The sequence below is a fragment of the Panicum virgatum genome, chromosome 1K (genome assembly GCF_016808335.1).
Source record: "Panicum virgatum strain AP13 chromosome 1K, P.virgatum_v5, whole genome shotgun sequence".
In the NCBI taxonomy this organism is placed as follows: domain Eukaryota; kingdom Viridiplantae; phylum Streptophyta; class Magnoliopsida; order Poales; family Poaceae; genus Panicum; species Panicum virgatum.
In genome coordinates this window covers 47,152,416-47,171,458 of record NC_053136.1, presented here as the reverse complement: position 1 = coordinate 47,171,458, position 19,043 = coordinate 47,152,416, and the positions used below count along the sequence as shown (strand labels likewise).

The window sequence follows — 19,043 nt, the reverse complement described above, 5'->3', positions numbered from 1 at the left end:
CCTCTGCCTATCGCCACAGGAGCAGCAGATAAGCTAGAGGCGCAGCGCAGCCGATAGGGATGCAACGCGCGCTGGCCGCACAGGTCAATTCAAATTCGAAAGGGGGAGAGCCGAGAGCTCTCTATCTCCTGCCCTGCCCCCAAAAAGCAAAAATCCTGCAGGCAAAGGAGAAAACTGAACCCCCCCCCCCCCCCCCCCCCGAAAAACACGCGTCGCTTGCGCCCCCGGCCCCACCGCAGCTCAGGCTATGTTTGCGAAAATTTTTATCAATAATTAAAAATATTAAATAAAGATAATTTATAAAACTAACTTCATAACCTTGCACTACTTCGCGAGATGAATCTAATAAGATCTTTAATTGAACAATTAGAAACTATTAACTGTAGCAAATCGTCGATTAATTACTGTCATTAGATTAAAAAAATTTTACAAATAAATTTTATTTAGTATTTTATGTATATAAGATTTTTTTTGCGATAGGTGGAACCAATCAGGGCAAGCGCGCACGCGGGTTCCAAAGCCGCGCGAGCCGGAACCATGTGGCGGCCTTATCCTCTCGCCGAGAGCGAGAAAAAAAAAAGAAAAACCTGCGCGAGAGGGATACACTAGCTGGCCGGCACGGCAGGCGCGGGCGATGATAATGCCGAATCCAACGCACCCCTTCGCATTTATTGCGCATAAATAAACCCGCGGCCTCTTTTATCCCCTCCGCTCGCGCGCGTCCGCTGACTCCTCCGCCCGAGCGCTCTCCCTCCCCCCGTCGCGTTCTTATCCACCCCGGGCCACGCCCAGCTCCGTCCCCCCATTTATACCTGCCTGCCCGTCCGCTCCCCAAGCCCACGCCGTGTCACGCCCACGCTGCTGCTGCTGCTGCTATTGCTCTCTCTCTCTCTCTCTCTCTCTCTCTCTCTCTCTCTCTCTGCCTGCCTGCCTGCTTTGATCTTTGCTTGCGTTTCATCTGGTCCGATCGGTGTTCGGACTTGGGCGACTCGGAGATTTTGGATATGGAGGCGTACTTCCTGTTCCGCGGCGGGAGGCCGGAGGAGGCCGCCGCGTGCGGGGAGCAGGAGGAGGACATCGGCTCGCCGTCCACGTCGTCGGGGGAGTCGTCCGCGGGCTCGTCGTCGGAGCTCGACGACGACGCGACCTCCTCCTCGGGCGCGGGGTCGGGCCGCTTCGAGATGTCCGGCCTCATGACGCAGCTCCCCTTCAAGCGGGGCCTGTCCAGGTTCTTCGACGGCAGGTCGCAGTCCTTCGCCTCGCTCGCCGCCGTGGGGTCGCTGGAGGACCTCGCCAAGCCGCTCCGGAAGCGCCTCAAGCCGTCCCGGAGCTGCGGCGGGGGACTCGACGCGCACCGCGGCCGGCTCCTCTCGCCGCGCGGGCATTGCGCCAAGCCCGCCGCCGCCGCAGCGGCCGGCGCCAGGAAGGCCGCCGTGAGGACCGGCGCGCTCGCGGTGCTCGCGGCCGCCGCGCCGCGGAGGCCGGCGCTGCCCGCGGCGCCCAGGCCCGAGGGCGTGGCCGGCAACGTTCTGGTTGTGAGTTAAGGGTTGGTTCATCGGACTTGGCCTTTGCCTGTGGCTTCACATGATGGGGGCGCGGGGCGCAGGCACACTGCTACGCGGCGCCGCATCCACCACCTGCCGGAACTAACTGCCAAGGAGCCTAGGACAGGCAATGACGTGTTCGTTGTTTGCCAATGCGTTCGTGAGTTTTTGTAATGTGAATTCACGGTTCATGAATTAGAAATTTAGAATGGCTGCTTCAAATGGCTATTTACATGTCTTGAGCACGAAACATTCAGCATCCATCGCATTTTCATCGTGCTGAAAGTCGAAAAGAGCCAAATTGCTTAACGGAGTTACGATTTGTCGCGCTTTCAGTCTCTACTCATACACGCGCTAAACTGTCGCAAATCGCTGACTTGGACAGAACTTATTCCAGGAACATTGGTGTGACAGTTAATTCAATTCCAAAAATGTAGTGACATTTGCGTTACAAACGGTTGCAAATCTTGGGTTAAACATGATTCAGGAAAAAAAAATTAAACATTCGAGATCATCATATGGAAGCACAAGAACAAACCGTGCAAATCAACACGAGCTGTGAAACGGTGACTGAACCCAAACACAAAAGCAGCCGCTGCTGCTTCAGTGAACAGCGAAAACTGAAAAGGGCAAAGCTCAGTAGTCAAATAAGAATATAAGATAGCCATCACCATGTTGTTCCATTGCGTTCGCATCTACTAGTTCAGTACAGATTCAGTTTCACATCCGGTGTTGCCGTATCACAAACCAGACAACACACACACATCAATGTTTTGCAGTGGTTCGGATCAGGAACAAGAGGAAGAGTAAGAAACGAGGGTCTCAACACACACACATCGCATTCTCAATGTCTACAGGTCTCAGCTCATCAGGTCGAACGAGGGCTTTCTAAGTTTTAACTATCTGCTTGTTGGTCAATTCATTGTCAGAAGCTATCGTAGCAAATTCACCACGCAAGTATTATACTGCTGTAAACAAACAGTCAGAGAACAATGGCGGAGCAGTAGCATCTCCTGCCGATGGACTTCAACCCAGTAGTCACCCAGCCACACCCTTCCTTGTACCGTTCCACCTGACAAATGAATAGCCACAACACCAACCCCCTTGACTGTCAGTTGTAACACGAATTGAGAATGGTACAGGGAAAAAAAATGGTGAACGCATGCTTATGGAACCCAACAACCTGTGTTCAAACGAAACGCAGTTGGCACAGTTTTTGTATGGGACTGATATGATAACAAATAGTAGTGACTTAGCGGGCGACTCACTATGAAAACAGACAGCTAAATACAATTGATATACCAACAAACACTAGAGCTTAACTGTTACTCACATCACAAGTTTGATATCTGTGCATCACATACAAAATTTTAAAAGCAGATGTTTATGGAAGCCAAGAATCCCTTTTCATCTGAACTTCTGAAGTACACTAGCATGGAACATTGTATATGCCGCAAACACAGGGAAACCCTTGGCAAGTACGTACAATTTAATGACTGCTTGACTCACTACAAAACACCAACACAATTCTAAGTACATGATTTTTAATACTTGGAATCAGCTTAGTTGGGTCATAGCTGCAGTAACAGAAAGCACAACAGACACGGTGAGAAATTTATCTCTAGGAATATGAATATGTGGCCACAGTTATCTAGGGATCTAAGAATCAGTGTCTGTCCAAAATGCAGTAGACACTAGCAATCTAGCATGCAAGAATGATATGGCCATTGATATATGCAGTAGACACAGGGAAACCCATTACAAGCACCAATTCATTGGCTGCCTCACTATCAAACACTGAAAAGTAAATATGAGATTGTAGGTTCATGATAATTGGAGTCAGCTTAGTTGAGTAACTGATGCAGTATAGATAGCCAAATGGACATGGTAAAAATTGTGACTTGCTGTTGCTACATACCACATCCAGGATAGTATCTGCTTCACCTTTCACCCCACCAAATGTAAATATCGAGCCACCAAGCACAGCCGAAGAATGGTATCCTCTGGTGTGGTTCATGGGTTCAACCATCACCCATGACGGCATCCTTGGCTCGTACATCTCAACAGTAGCCACCATAGCTTTAGCCCCATTGTCATAACCACCAATTGAAAATCTAGAAGAAACGGCAAGACAAATTATATAATATACATCATACTACACACACGACTCGGAACAACTTTTCTTCCAAAATAAAACATGTTACAGATCTTTAGTTAATTGCTTTCACATATAAACAAAGACCTACACTTACATCTTCTCATCAAGCACTGCAAGTGTATGGCAGCCCCTTCCTGCATTCATTGTTGGGAGCATTTTCCAATTAGGCTCCCGAGGATCAAGTCTCTCAGCAGAGCTGGCAACACACATCACAAAGTTAGAATATAAGTTTTCATGTGTACCTCTCATTGAAAGAAATAAAAGGTTCACTGCCATTGCAAAAACAGAGGATAGGCTAGTGAACATCTGTGACATTATCCAGTTTTTCCAAGATTTGCACTGAACCATAGGTGTCATGTGGGGCCACGTCTATGAACGTCGCAAGAAAAGGAAACGTGAAGGCGCGGCGTGAAGATTAGGAAATCCGCACTCCTTGCGGCAAGAGATTTTTAGTTTTGGTAGTTTAAGATTGAGGAGCTTATCTCCTATTTGTTAGGGACTCGATTGATTGCCTTGCACAAGGGTGCATGTAACATCTATATATGTGTACTCGAGTTTGAGAATGAATCAAGCAATAGAATTATCTCTCTCTCTAATCTCAACCAAGCCGCCTGAGTAGTAGGGTTCGACCCTGCCCTCTTGCGAGACCTATCTACCCATAACAATAGGTCCATGAGCTTTGAGATGTTCAGAAGTTTTTATGAACCAACTAAATACTATGTGCAGGAGGCCAAAGGACAGCACCTCAGATATTGAACACTGTTGAAGCCACCAACTGCATAAATCACACCATTGAGTTCCACACCAGCTAGAGCAAAGCGCTACAAAAACGAGACAGAAGTTATTCAAGCTGCAGAATTCATCACATTATACAAAAAAAGGGGGTCAGAAGAAACTATGTTTGAAGAAAAGACAGTATAGGAAATTCAAAATGGAATCCTAAAGTAGATAGAAGGAATTGTTTGCGTAACTATAGAATTGCACTTGCACACTTTTCCATGAATAGATGGTTATTATTTCCTCAATAGTTGTTTGTCTTAGGAAAATTTCTGCATGTTCTACTAAGGGCTTCAGTAACTGAACAATGGAAAGTAATACCCTTTCCAGCATAGGCCGATTCTTTATCCACTTTCCAAGAGAAGGATCAAATATCTCAACGTCAGGGAAACACTCGCTTCCATCTCCACCACCAAATGCATAGATTCTGCCATTGACGCTAACTCCAGCAAGGCTCCCCTTGTCGCGACTCAATGGCGGGCATGTGGTCCAATCATCACGCCTTGGGTCATAACAGTCAACTTCATAAAAAAGAAAAGATAAAACTCAGAATCAGGACATAAATTGCAACCCAAGAGCTCATGAGGGAATTAAATATAGAAATCAATTCGTGACCTGTATCAAACCAACAAGCACCATCGCCACCACCAAGAACAAATATCTTGTTGTCTAATGCAACAGTTGAGGCATATGACTTTCCAACAGCCATTGGTTTGAGAGGTGTCAGTATGTCCAACGAAGGGGAAAAGGAGTCTAGTGATGGCAAGAGTGAGAAGCCATCACAACCACCAACTAGATAAATGACATCTTCGGATCCCAAACATTGTTCAACAAACTGATTGAGTGAATCATCTAGTGTTAAAGGATCTATTTTTGAATTTAGTGTCTTCACTGTGCCCTTTAGCTCCACAATCCTTTTCAGTAACCTCTCATTCACCCCTTGCAAGTGTTTAACTTCTTTGTTGGACCAAGCCTGAATTTTGAGCATAAATTAGATTAAACAACCACGAAAGATTGATCCTCCAGGACTTCCAAGCTTTAGTTGAGAACGAATGATATTACTCGACAGAGTATATGAAACTTAGTTTAAAATGTAATCGTTAGGTAAAAGAAGTAACTAGATGCAAGACCAATTTATAAGCACAGTGACCAAATCATTTTGTTTGAGCATTCTTCTTTGATTTCTAGTAAGCAGATAGATAGCCATTAGCTAAAAGCACTACTAGGGTCTTATGGATGCTCACTTTTAGTGCCATGTCAAATTTTGCAATTCTAGTGTGCAAAATTTAGCTATTCTGACCTTACATGCGTGCAACCAAAGTTTAGTACATATCAAATAATATTAAAAAGGTGTACTCAACGTGATGCCACTTGATTTCTTGGTTTACTGTCTTTTCAAGCTAAGCTATATAGATTCATCCCTATCGAATTGTATATAATACATAATTCGTAACGATATGATTGCATGGTTCATAATAACAGATGCAATGATTTTCAAAGGTTACAGCATTTCAAAAGAGACCTGCTTCTTCTCCATCGCCTCTATGCGCCCAGATAACTCTTTAACTATCTCTATCAGCTTCACAAACAAACAAAAAAAATTTAGGAACTTGGAATATATAGACAAGAATTAAGCACGTTAGCAAGAATGAATGAACAGAGACACAAACTAAGGATGACAGCATGAGAGTAAGCTATCAGCTAAGTGCAAACTTATAACCTTGGCTTCTGTACAGGATTCAGAGTCCAATAATTGCACCAGCAAATTAGAATGTCCCCAGGAGAGCTGATTGAGTTCAGTATCTAGGGTTTCAGGCAAATTAGAATGCCCATCCAGAATTGTGTATGTGACCTCTTGTGCATACTTACTGCTATATGCTTCATTGTCTTTAGTTTCAGCAGCGTTGGCACAACAATCAGAATTCCAGCGCCGAGCGCGAGCAGACAACATCTTGTACCTTTGAAACTCCCAATTGATGCTAAGCACTTTTTCCTGCCGACCAGATTGTAGTTGCTTTTGTACTTCAACCGCCTTATCTGATAGTTCATGTTCCTCCCTCTCTGGTGGTGTGTTTCCACAATCCAGATCATCAAAACCATTTGAAGATTCATTACCTGAGCTAGCACGTTCAGCATCCACATCTCCTGTTCCAACTTCCTCAAATTTGTTCTTCCTTACCATGTCTGCATATGACTTTACAACCTTTTCTGATTTGAGATCATTATTCCTCTCACACTCTGGTGCCCATACAGGTGAAGATATTAATTCGCTCACATGCTCATCAGCTGGTGCTGCAGCAGAGGGCTTCCAGAAATTGTTGGGAGGAGGCGAAGGAGTAAACATTTCCATCAAAACATGTGTTTGTGCATGATCCAATTCAAACTGGAAGAAATGAAGCTTCTGGCCAGGGACACCAGGCATCTTCTGGTAATAGTTGGCTAGAATAGCACTTCTAAACTGATTCTCTGCTAGCGGAAAACACCACACCCTTACTCGCACTGCAACCTAAATCGATAAAATGGCATGCACATAGAAGTCATTTCATTGAAGTGAGAAAGAAGAAGACATCCAAAGATACAGAGATCAAGGGTTGTACCTGGGCAGGGTAACTTGTCTTTCCTTTGCCATCATGTGACCATGCTTTTGATTCAGGACAGAACTTGCCACTGCCTGCAGCTTCATAAATACCATATAATCTGCGGTCGTCATAGTTGAAGAGGAAGAGAGGTAATCCTTCCTTAATGTTTTGCACATAGGAGATATGTGCTCTTGGCAAGCCTGGAAGATGACACGGTTGGTTAGGAAGTTGGCAAAATTACCTAACAAGTTGCTATTCTTTGGAAGGCATGGTATAAAAGTGAGCTCAGTTTGCAATACATAGCTCAGGAAGAGTTTGATTCAAGAGTGTACCGAAAAGTTGCCTTGAGTGACACTCTGCAATGGTATTGTTTGTGCAACCAAATATTACAGCTCCAAGATCTTGTGGGCTGAGGTTTCTTGTGGAAATGGACACGTTTGTTGGTCTGCTGTCTTTCACAATCTGCCTCCACGAGGATTTGCTCTTCACCATTATATAGATGCTGGCAGCAAGAGAAATAAAAGGTAAGAAATAAACAGAGTGCACCATGATGTACATACAGTTGCACAGTTGATGCATGAAGCAAGAAATGGCAAAGTTCTTTAGGAATCACCAGTATTACTTTTTTTCTTTGAAACAAAGGCAAAAGCACAGGGCAAAGTACAGCAAATTACAGTGCACTTTCAAATAATTTGACTAGAGCTGTTCCACAGCATGTCTGTAATTCACAACAAACAAGAAAGCAACATCATTGGGTACAATCTACTTATTAAAGAAAGTGAACTAAGCCTTTCTGAGATGATTTTCCACACCAAGTTGCAGAAATTTTTGTCAATGCAGCATATGAGTGATCAGTTTGCACGGGGTTGTGATCATAATGTAGAATTAAAAGTTAAATCATGAGATATATGACACTACAATAGTACATTGGTCTGGGTTAACAAATGCAATCGCGCCTCTTCCTGAATTTCATGTACTAGCACACGTGGGTAAAGAGACAGAAGCTCGGTGAAACTCATAGATGGAGGATCAAATCAATCAATGTTCTCAGTACAAAGAATCGGTACGAGGCCCAACCCTTAAACAAAATCTCCTTGTGGGGCCGCAGGGCAAGATTAATGATGGAGCCAGACAAGTTGTGCAAGAAGCCAGTAATAATTGGGCAAAGATCACACATGCAACATCAATGAAGGAACCCCTGATGGCCAACTCAAACCCCCAGTAATATTCAAGAACCAACCACAAATTACTGGCCATAAATAAATAAATTCTCAAATAAATAAAAATAAGAAACCGCAAAACCCTATTCTGTTTGCGGTTTCCGTGGCCTGCATACATGGCTAGTTGGCTACATTGCAACAAGGGCTAGGAGCAAAATCCAACCCCCAAAAATCAGCGAAAAATCAATAGCGTCGGCGGGCAATCCACGATCGAGACCACTAGAGTAGGAGTTCACCCGAAATCGAAGAGGCAGAGTAGGAGCACAGCGGAGAAAGATTCGAGCTTCTCTTTTGCTGCGACGGAGAGCCGCTTATGGAGCTGGTCGATAAGCGGAGCCGGAGCAAAGCAAGAAAGAAGCCAGAAGAAATAAAGGAAAGGAAATGCGGTTGGGATTAGTGGTACGGTCCGTACCTTGAGATTGCTTTGCTTTGCTGTGCCTGAGAGAAAGAAGATGTGATCGAGGAAAAAGATTCCTACACCAGATTAACCCACTGCTGTTGGAAGGACGAGGGGAAGGGGAAGGAGACGATCACACACACTGCACCGAGAGAAAATTGAGAAGCGAGCGGTTCTTTTTCTTGGTCCTGAGATGGATGCTTACTCGAGATGGGAACGGAGGAGAGGACGTTGGGTAAAAAAAGGCAATGGGAAGGGAGGAGAGACGATTACTGCTCTCCGGTTCCCCTCCGTGCTTCATTGCTTCCATGTGTCAGTGTCCATGTGGAGAGCGAGTGGTGTACAGCTAGCAGCAAGCAAGCAAGCAGCCCATTCAACAGACGCACAGGCACAGGCCGTGTTTGGTTGGATTTGATGGAATTTTTTTTTCTATTTTGACCACTAATTTAGAGTACAAATGAAGTCTAATTACAAAACCACCTCCACAACCCTCCGTGTAAATCGCGAGACGAATCTAATGAGGCCTTTAAAAAATTAACCCTCCGTGTGCGTGTTTGGTTGTATATGTGGTTTTGTAATTAAACTTTATTTAATACATTTAATTAGTGGTCAAAGTTGCAAAAAAATTTCATGAAAAGTTTTTCACCCCCATCCAAACACGGGCCTTCTCTCTATAGCTGTTCAGCCTAACAGTAACTCGAGCAGGAGCCCCAAACCAGGAATTTTTTCCAATAATACAATATTGGAAAATTTAGAATTTAAAAAACTGTAAAAATAGTAGTCTACCACAACTTGAAAATAGCGGTAAGGACCTATATTGCCAGTTTAAATGGCAACATGCATACTCACGTGAGCCCTACAAAACCGTCGCTAGGTGAAATTTCTATTGACGATAGGCCATTATCGCCAAATGAAGTGGCGACAGGTTTATGGAGCCTACGTAGGTATGCCTGGTGGCTGTCACATAGGTCTTTGTCACCATTTGAAGTGGTGACATATCCCTGCCTTTGTTCAAGTGTTTATCAACTGCTGCTTTAGATTTGCATGGCGCTGGTGCAATTGGTGTTCTATTGATATAAAATTCTATTTTGCTATATGTCACATGGATAATGACATTTAACTACTATGGCAATTGGCAAATTGAATTTACTTGCATAAACGAACCAAAAAAGTGTAACATTCTATACCCGTTAGTATTGTTGTCCATAAAATTTATTTGGGATAACAGCAATACTAAAATTAAATTTTATGCAACTTACCAACCATTTCCACTTTGTTTGCTTCTCATGTGTGAGGGATAATGCATACAATTTCTCTGCTTCAAAAAGTTCTTTGTTAATACACATTCAGAGTGTTGTTTACATCATTTGGAGTTGAGTTTTTATTTTGCACTAACTCTTTTCGGACCCTCTTGTATTTCTACCTTTGTATGTTTTCATTCAGTAGGTGTGTGAAATCCTTGAACATAATGTTGTGAATGCCAAGATTGGCAATTCTGATTGTGAGCCTTGGGTGGTTGCATCTTGGCTGAGAGATCATCTGCTGGTTCCTCGAGAGAGAAAGAATGCTTCCTTGTGGAAGAAGGTAGTTATCTTGGTTGTCATTTATCTAAATTATTTTGGGATGCCGTAGTTGTTATGACTTTAGAAAGCTGGCTGTTACAGGCTCAAAATGTCATGGCAGTGCTTGCCTGTAATCCAAGCAATGTATGGATTACTTGCCATAGTTTAGATAATAGATTCTTCTATTAAATGTAATTAGCTGCAACATTTATAGCAACAATACTTACAATTTCACGTGCATAAATGATTTATCAATGCTATTTTTCCTGGATAGTAATATGAAATTATAGTTTCAATCTAATAGTTTTGAATATGTTATAAGTAGTTAAAAGAAAAGACTGCTCTTTGCTGCAGCTCATTCAGGATACACAATTTCTCTGTCGATGGCAGTGAAAAGGGCTGTACTGTCTGGGGCACTTGTATCGTGCACATCTTTGTTATTGGCAGATAATCAATAGAGTTCAACCCTTTGTTGTTATATTAATGAGCCTCTAAACATTCACCACTTGCTATTACTCTTATATGTTACAAAAACTCATGCTTCGATTCTCATTTCTGTTTTGACGTAGGTTGAAGAACTGGTACTAGAAGATTCTCGCATAGATCAGTACCCAAAGGTGATTAAGAGGGAGTCTAAAGCTGTTTACGAGTGGCAAGGTACCAATACAGTTCCTGTTGCGGAGCAATACCAGAGTTAGTGGATACTTATTGTGTATTCTTGTTTACTCACTGTCCCTACCTTTGCAGCTGGTGGCTCGCTTAGCGGAAAGATTAAAAAGGTACAAGAGTCTGAATCAAGGACTGCTGTGGGTGCCATAAAACTTGCGGAAGAAATGGGTGCCTGCGTGGGTGAGGTGAGGGAGCAGGGTTCATGCGATCCAGCACGCAGAGACAGAACTAAGGCCTGACGGCTTGAGCCAAGCTCACCTGTAGTGTAGTAGCTAGGTAGGCTATGCCTCCTGAACGATGGAATTGTTTTCCAACTGCATGAGAAGTCCATGTACAAATGTAGTGATGTTGACTTGTTTGGATGTACTGTTTGTTTTGTGTTGTTGCAAGCAGGAATAGCTCAAGTCAGATTGGGATATCCATGCATGGGTCAATTGTACGCAGGACCTGCGGATTATTACGGCAAAACAGTCCGTACCTATATATACTATAGATGACTGAATGAACTGTGAGCATGCAAGGAAATGGATCATGCATGAATATGTATGCATTGAACTGAATGTGATCGCTGGAAGATGCTGCTGACGGCTTCTTTGCTGCTTAATGGGCCTTATCTATCTGTCGCCCGGCAGCCCACGGAGTGAATGAATTCTCACCCGGCCTGCCCGATGAAGAATGCGTATATATGTATGTATGCTGTTTGATAAAGTTCCAAAAATCCAGAGTATGAATGTTGCAATCAACTTGGCTAGGTCAATTTGATTTTTTTTTCTAGATATATAATTGATCGGGTGAAGAAGGACCATCCATCCAATCCATACAGTACCTAATAAAGAAAAAAACAGTGAAAGGATCAAACTCAACGGACGATAATTTAGTTCAGACTGATATTACAGGAGAGAAAAATGAACTGGACATGCCCTGGGCCTAATTTCAAGACCCAGAAACTGCAAATGGGTAGCTGGGGAAGAAAATGGATCTGTTCCTGGAGATAACATTGAACTTATGTATACCATGAAACAAAGAAAGCTGATAGTACAGATTCCACAAATTAAAGGAAAGCATTCTGAATTTGGCTATCGTTTCAAAGTAGAGTAACAGTTTCAGCGTCACAAATCTTGATAAGCGAACAAAAAAAAAAGCTAAGTCTACCTGTTTCCCTCTCGCATGCATGATACAACACACAGCTGTATTGAACTTTAATATGCAAGGATACAATTCAAGATAGAAACACGGATTGAACGCATTATAGTTTCCCCACTCCCCAAGAGGGTGCCTTCCACGGTGCATCATACAGTGAACCTGCTGGAGAGAGTTATGCACAGCAACCCAACAGGAATAGACAAGTCAAGGTCCATACCCCCTCCGGAAAATTGTGAATGGGAAGATCTATCTCCTTCATAGGTTCTAGTGGAAAGCAATGGTTTTTGAACCAAGTTCCCAAAACCAAACCCTTCCATCCAAATGCGGTCTGAAGTATAGTTAAAGATCTGAGAGACCTCGAACCAAATTCAGACAGCACGGTACTCGATAAACAAACCCAACTTCTGTACCAACATTGCTTGCGAACCATATATTGGCTTCCTCCCTTCACTGATCCAATTCTTCTCCAAACTTGCTGGTTTTGCATTTGCTCGCAGGTCATCAATGAATGCTGAAACTATCTGATAAACTGAAGTCCGAAGAACATCAGCCATGGCATAAACTTTCTTGTGCAAACCACCTTTTTGCGTAGTTGCAATTGCAATTCCAGATCCTTTTCGTCCTGTGGACAAGTTAGCCCACTTAATGTTTTCAGGACCCAGTGCGGGCTGTGGGTTCATTTTCTTCCCTAAACATGCCTCAATTGCCAATAGAGCAGACAGTAACGTGGTCATCACGGCAGCATTGCAGCCAGTGAGTTGAGCAACTCCATAACGGTCCTCCTGGTGTGAGCGTGCAGTTAATCCTGCCAATGTCCGAGCACACCATGTGCATATCTACAATCAACAAGTCACAAAATAATTTAAAATTGGGCATTAGTTTACGAAAGCACCATTGACTGATACCAAACAATTAGAAACATTCCAAATGAAAACACCAGTGGCTGCATGATGCTCAATATGAATGTTAACAACTGTAATGTTGTATTCACAATATAAAAACTACACTTTCAAAATTATCACAACATGATTTTTTTAAAACTAATAAGGCAGGAGCTCTACTGCTCAATTAAGATGAAAGAGAATAATGTACAAGAAAGTTAGCCACCCCACGCGACACGGCTGAAATTATTACAACATGAATGATTTTATAATGTAGAACAGAGTTCAAACTACATGTGTTGACCATAATACCAAAAAAAATTGCTGCTATGGATCAAGTTTTGCAAGAATTCATTGTGGATACTTCATGCCTGCTAGCAGTTCCATTCTGGTGGTATCTTACAATTATTAACTGGGGGATCCTTTTGGAGCCTCCACGTTAATCCTCACGAGACTTGTCATCTATTCATCATTTTGATAGTAATAGCCATTAAATCTATCATATTTTCTTAAGAACTAACCACACATGCCATTATGAAAATAGTCTAAAGTATGCTTTCATAAAAAAAGTCTAAAGTAACCCCCTAAAATCTATATAAATTACTCACACCTACCATTATCAAAATGATAATACCTCTACCCTTAAATACATGACATTTAGGAGAAGCTAATTGGTTAAAAAATGAACTAGATTGCCTGTCCTAAACGTCACATACTTAAGTACCCTCCTAATATTCATACCCTCTAAATTTGCATTTAATTTACCCATCTCCCCTATTAACATTAACAATAACCTAAAAGTAACCATGTAGCTCTACATCTAAATTATTACCATCCTCCATTATTACAAAAAAATTCCCATGGTTCTCAGACATATGTGCTTACAGTTACCCACTTCTGATATTGTTAACATAAAAAAAACTAACTCAAATTATATGTATACTACGAACAAGGATGAAAATTGAAAACACATAAAGAGTAATTGTAACTAAAGTATATCAAAGCTCTATAAGATGAGAAAATATCTATACAAATATTATGTTATTAGAATATGAACAAATAAGAGAGACCACAAAGATAAGGAATTGTCATTGGCTGTGGCCCAACTAAGACTGCACCATGATAGCAACCAAGACATAAACACAAATAATTCACAGCATAAATTACAACATCAAAAGTAAAATAAAGTTTTATATCGACCCAAGTCATATTAGCTTTACCTGAGAATCATCAAATGCACTGAAGAGTAAGGACTGTTGTGACAATGATTCTGTCGAATACTCTTCAAGGGCTCTAGCAATTATTGAAGTAAACTCCTCAAGTGGTTTCAAACAAGCTGTCACAATTCTTTTATAAGTTTCACCAGATTCCTCAAAGAAGGCACCTCGGCGCCAAGGTTCCAAGTTAGACTCAGATACCACACACAAATCTTGGTAAGCAAGATATTGTATTAATGACCGTGGATCACTTTGTTCCAATGTTTCCAGGATAAATTCTGTGGGATTAGTCTCTGCAGCGGCAGTGCTCTGAGGTGGAGCAAAATTGCACCTCCTTGTATGTACAACCTGAAATTTGTTGGACGGGAAATTCAATTACAGATCAAAGGATTTCAAGTTAGTCATGCTCTAAACACTGAAGACTTGGATCACAAAAAGGAAACCTGGACAAAATGATGGCTTATTTCCAAACAGAAGGAAACCCCAGTTGTGACTATAAAGATGCTGATCTGAGTAAGTATTTGGCTTCCAATAGAGCCTCCAATTCTGAATTGCTGAGGAAGGAGTAAAATCAGGACAAAGGAAAGGCAGAAGGCCTGAAGCGACACTTTCAGGGCCCTTTTTCCAGATGGCAGAAGCCCCATCTTCAATCCATAGAATAGAGGTCGCTGCACAAAAAAGAAGTAGCAATTAAGAGTACTGGCCCGATGCCTAAGAGATTGGTAGAAGGAACTAAAGTATACTCCTTTTTCCTTCTATATGGCGTATTAGAAGTTTACAAAAGCTGTTGAAAGTATACCTAGACAAATACTATAAGTTGCTACAAAATCAATACCACAACAAGAACCCATTGATGCATCTTTGGTATAGTAAACATACAAATAATTTGAATAACTACTATTAAAAAGTTATGAAGTCAACATTTTCATATCCTAATACATCCTACATATTGCTCGAGAAAATACATCCTACATAAAGAAATGGAGGGACTACCACACAAGCCAAAAATAAACGATGATTTAGCAAGTGGTTTAGTTGGCCCTTTCACGTTTGCACAGGAACATTTTATCTATGTGCCCCTATAAATAGTGGTAATAGATAGATGACTATCGACAGCACAAAACCAAGTCATAGACTTGAGTTCAATTCCTCACTTTTATCTTTTCAAGGAGATTCAAAGACAAACTAATTCAGAAGAAAGTATAAGCAACTGAACTGGCAAGCAAATTAGAAATCATTTGCACTTAAAATTGACCAAACAAAACTTTCAAAGGATTATTGATTCTATTAAGTTTATACGAAGTCACCACTAGCCATCAGGTATCAGGTATCAACTCTCTGCACAAGAGTGAACCTAACTGGCTAAACACACCCAACCAACAAATAGAAGGAATAATTTAATGTATGCATGCAAATTCGACCATAACCCCTAGATGAAAGCACAAGCCTATATGATAGGACAGGTCTAATAAATCATTTGAAAACAGAATAATACTAATCTCCTTCCTCATGTCCATTTCTTTACCTCAGATTACAACCAAAGCTGGAAGCCATCCCCACATAAGTTCACAATACAATAAATAATAAACTACAACGAAGCTGTAGAAAGCAGAAGGAATCATGCAGCAAGCAGCATACTAGAATAAATCAGGAATAGCCTGAACACTTGCCGTTGCTTTAGTAACATAAAGAGTAAATTTCACTGGCGGTCCCCAAATTTGTCCCGAGATTTCAAGTAGGTCCCGGTACTCTCAAAATGCACATCTAGGTCCCTGAACTTGTCCCGAGTTCTCATCCCGGTCCCGGTACTCTCAAAATGCACATCTAGGTCCCTGAACTTGCTAATCCATTTCATATAGGTCCAAATCTCCATAACATGCTCTCCAAACAGTACGATTAAGTGAACTAACAGGTGGGGCCCATATGGCAGTCACAGCGTCATCGATCAGAGCGTGTACAACCCCTGACTAAAAGAACTGAAGAGAGAATGAGTAGTGTTAGCTTAGCTCTACTCAATGTTCAATAGCTGACACCATTCAGCAACATTCAGCAATAGCCAATAGGACGTTGCTGAATGTTGTCAGCTATTGAACATTGAGTAGAGCTAAGCTAACACTACTCATTCTCTCTTCAGTTCTTTTAGTCAGGGGCTGTACACGCTCTGATCGATGACGCTGTGACTGCCATATGGGCCCCACCTGTTAGTTCACTTAATCGTACTGTTTGGAGAGCATGTTATGGAGATTTGGACCTATATGAAATGGATTAGCAAGTTCAGGGACCTAGACGTGCATTTTGAGAGTACCGGGACCGGGATGAGAACTCGGGACAAGTTCAGGGACCTAGATGTGCATTTTGAGAGTACCGGGACCTAGGGGTGGGCATTTAAAACCCGAAAAAACCAAACCGAACCGAACCGAACCGAATAGACCGAAATGTCGGTCTATTCGGGTTCTCGGGTTCGGGTTCGGTCCACACTTATGGTTTAATTCGGGGTACGGGTTAGGGTTCGGTTCCTAGCCTCCAAAACCCGAATAGACCGAATAACCCGAAATTCATTCAAACTCTTGGTATGCCATGATATCTTATGTGATTTTTGAACTTATTAGCTAATAGTTGTTATCTCATCTTAATATTTGTATGTCTATTTCATTATGCTATTTTTTCATAGTTACTTATCGCTATTACTCGTACTTCTATTTAACTATTCATTGCATATATTTTGATAGAAGATGATAGTGTGTTTATTATTCGGTTAATTCGGTGGACCGAATAGACCGAACCGAAATATTCGGTCTATTCGGGTTCGGTTCCTAATTTTGTCTTTAAAATTTCGGTTCTCATTTTTTGAAACCCGAAATTCGCAAAACCCGAATAGACCGAACCGAAATACCCGAATAGACCGAATGCCCACCCCTACCGGGACCTACTTGAAATCTCGGCACAAGTTTGGGGACCGCCAGTGACATTTACTCTAACATAAATCACTACCATCACCCTAAGCAGGTGATCGAAACGCATACCAATGTGATGCCTAAAACCTGAAAGTTCCTCTTCTATCGTTGCAACGGCCTCGTGAAAACTCAATAGACCATCTTCAATTCGATAAAACTCAAAACAATTTGATGTATGAGAAACCCTAAATTCCCCCCAATCCACTCACCTGCACGACGGGGAACTGGAGCAACCACCTCCCACGGCCAAAGTAGTGCGCGGCGAAGACGGCACCCAGCACGGCCCCGCGGAACCCGAGCCCAGCGACCGCCGCCCACCCGGCGTCCTCGGGGAGAATCGCCGCGGCGGCGCCCACGGAGAGCGCGCCGGCCGCGGCGAGGAGGGCGGTCGCGAGCGCGCGCCGCTGCAGCGGGGGCTGGCGCGGGCGCGGGGACGCGGTGAGGAGGAGCGCCAGCGCGAGGAGCCCCGTGGCGGCGCAGGCGAGGAGCGGGTGGAGCGCGAGGAGGAGGCCGGCGGGGACGCCGAGGTGCGGGTGGCGGCGGCCGCGCGGGGACGCCGCGAGGTGGAGCGCCGAGGCGGCGGCCGAGAGGACGGCCTGGAAGGCGAAGACGGCGAGCCACCGCTGGCCCACGGCGTCGCGGGGCGCGCCGCGCGGCGGGGCCCGGTCCATGGCGGCGACGGCGATGGCGAAGGCGGCGGGGGCGAGGGTTTTGGGAGGTTTTGAATCTCTGGACTCTGGAGGCTTTTTTTTTTCCTTCCCCCTCACGCGCTGCGGTCTGCGGTGGGGGGTCGGTCGGTCTCAGCGCGTTTGAACTGGGAACTTGCTTTGCTTGTGCCGTGTACCGCGGACGCGTGCGTGCGTGAAGCGAGGTGGTTGTCTCTTGTCTGTTTTGAGCCGCTTCGCTCATGTGGTTGCCACGCGGAGTGGCGACTACTGATACCGGATGTGAGCGTTTCCTTGGTAGCTTAACCTCAAAGCTATGGCTATGGTGATGGCTTTTATATTTTTCCATAGATAATACTTTTTTAGCAGTAGGAACCAAAATTCGGAGCACAAGGGCCGGCTCTAAGATATCAAGGGCCCCCGAGCGAACCCGACTTTATGGGCCCTTTAGACTAAATATTTTTTATTTTGTAATACGATACAGAAGATAGTACTAATGATGTATATATAATTTTTGAAGAACAATGTTTACAGTACAAACTAAAAGAATGGAAAATAAAACGAGTATAATTACCTTAAATAATAAATAAGCTCCATAACTCGATCAATAATAATGCTTTATTCCTTCGCAAAAAAACTCATTCGGGCATTTTTTGATGTAATATCATTAAGAATAATATCAAGATCAATGTTGTCAAGGTATCCTTCTCAATACTGCACCTACCTAAGCCATTCAATCTTTGTTGTAACCTCAAATAATTTTTTCGTTGCTTCAAATATCTAACATTGCTAATAAATAAAATAAAGATTGAAATAGAATTACCATGCAGCGGCCAGCGGAGGTAGAGACGCAGGTGCCTAGGCGGCAGGTGCACGTGCCCAGGCAGCACGGGCTGCAGGGGCGGCAGGCCAGCAACGGCGCCGTCGTGCAGACTTTCATAGTTTCATCTGGCGTCTAATTAATCTCCTCCATCTCGTCCGGCGTCTGCCCATAGTCTCCTCTCTTGCGGGGCAGGCTGCGCGCGATCCATGTGGGGGACTCCGAGGCGGAGTGTCTGGTTTCAGCAAGCAGCCCTTTTCTTTCATGCGACTTGGTCTTTTGTTTTTGACCAAACATCATGGTCTGCATCTTACTAGTACTAAACTACTAGGTACTAAAAATTTTGGGGCCCCTTCCTCCCTAGGCCCCCGGCCGTCGCCTCCGCCCATGGCCCCAGTGCCGGGCAGCACAATAGTCCCACGAATCTTTGTGGGGGTTGATTCATAATATGCTTTCA

The 19,043-nt window shown here is 43.4% G+C and overlaps 3 protein-coding genes across 4 annotated transcripts; 1 reads left to right on the top strand and 2 right to left on the bottom strand.

The window, feature by feature from the left end:
• Positions 1-700: 700 nt before the first annotated feature.
• On the top strand, positions 701-1,812 carry LOC120713604. The gene has a single exon (XM_039999533.1). It carries the CDS (start codon positions 1,005-1,007, stop codon positions 1,542-1,544), a length of 540 nt encoding a protein of 179 aa, XP_039855467.1. The 5' UTR covers positions 701-1,004; the 3' UTR covers positions 1,545-1,812.
• Positions 1,813-2,184: 372 nt separating this feature from the next.
• Positions 2,185-8,946, bottom strand: LOC120713587. Of its 2 annotated transcripts, none has more exons than XM_039999520.1 (11): positions 8,691-8,946; positions 7,391-7,560; positions 7,077-7,258; positions 6,200-6,985; positions 6,002-6,058; positions 5,095-5,452; positions 4,801-5,000; positions 4,447-4,523; positions 3,797-3,898; positions 3,463-3,658; positions 2,185-2,616 (listed from the first exon to the last, which is right to left on the bottom strand). In XM_039999520.1, the coding sequence occupies exons 2-11, from the start codon at positions 7,548-7,550 to the stop codon at positions 2,527-2,529; spliced, it is 2,208 nt and encodes a 735-aa protein (XP_039855454.1). In that variant the 5' UTR covers positions 7,551-7,560; positions 8,691-8,946; the 3' UTR covers positions 2,185-2,526. The 2 variants fall into 2 exon arrangements, with proteins under 2 accessions (XP_039855454.1, XP_039855460.1); XM_039999526.1 differs by lacking the exon at positions 8,691-8,946 and adding an exon at positions 8,515-8,669 and having other exon boundaries at positions 2,193-2,616.
• A 2,952-nt stretch (positions 8,947-11,898) lies between these two features.
• On the bottom strand, positions 11,899-17,882 carry LOC120713581. Its single transcript, XM_039999512.1, has 4 exons — positions 17,311-17,882; positions 14,591-14,815; positions 14,151-14,495; positions 11,899-12,885 (listed from the first exon to the last, which is right to left on the bottom strand). Exons 1-4 carry the CDS (start codon positions 17,770-17,772, stop codon positions 12,418-12,420), a joined length of 1,500 nt encoding a protein of 499 aa, XP_039855446.1. The 5' UTR covers positions 17,773-17,882; the 3' UTR covers positions 11,899-12,417.
• Positions 17,883-19,043: the final 1,161 nt, after the last annotated feature.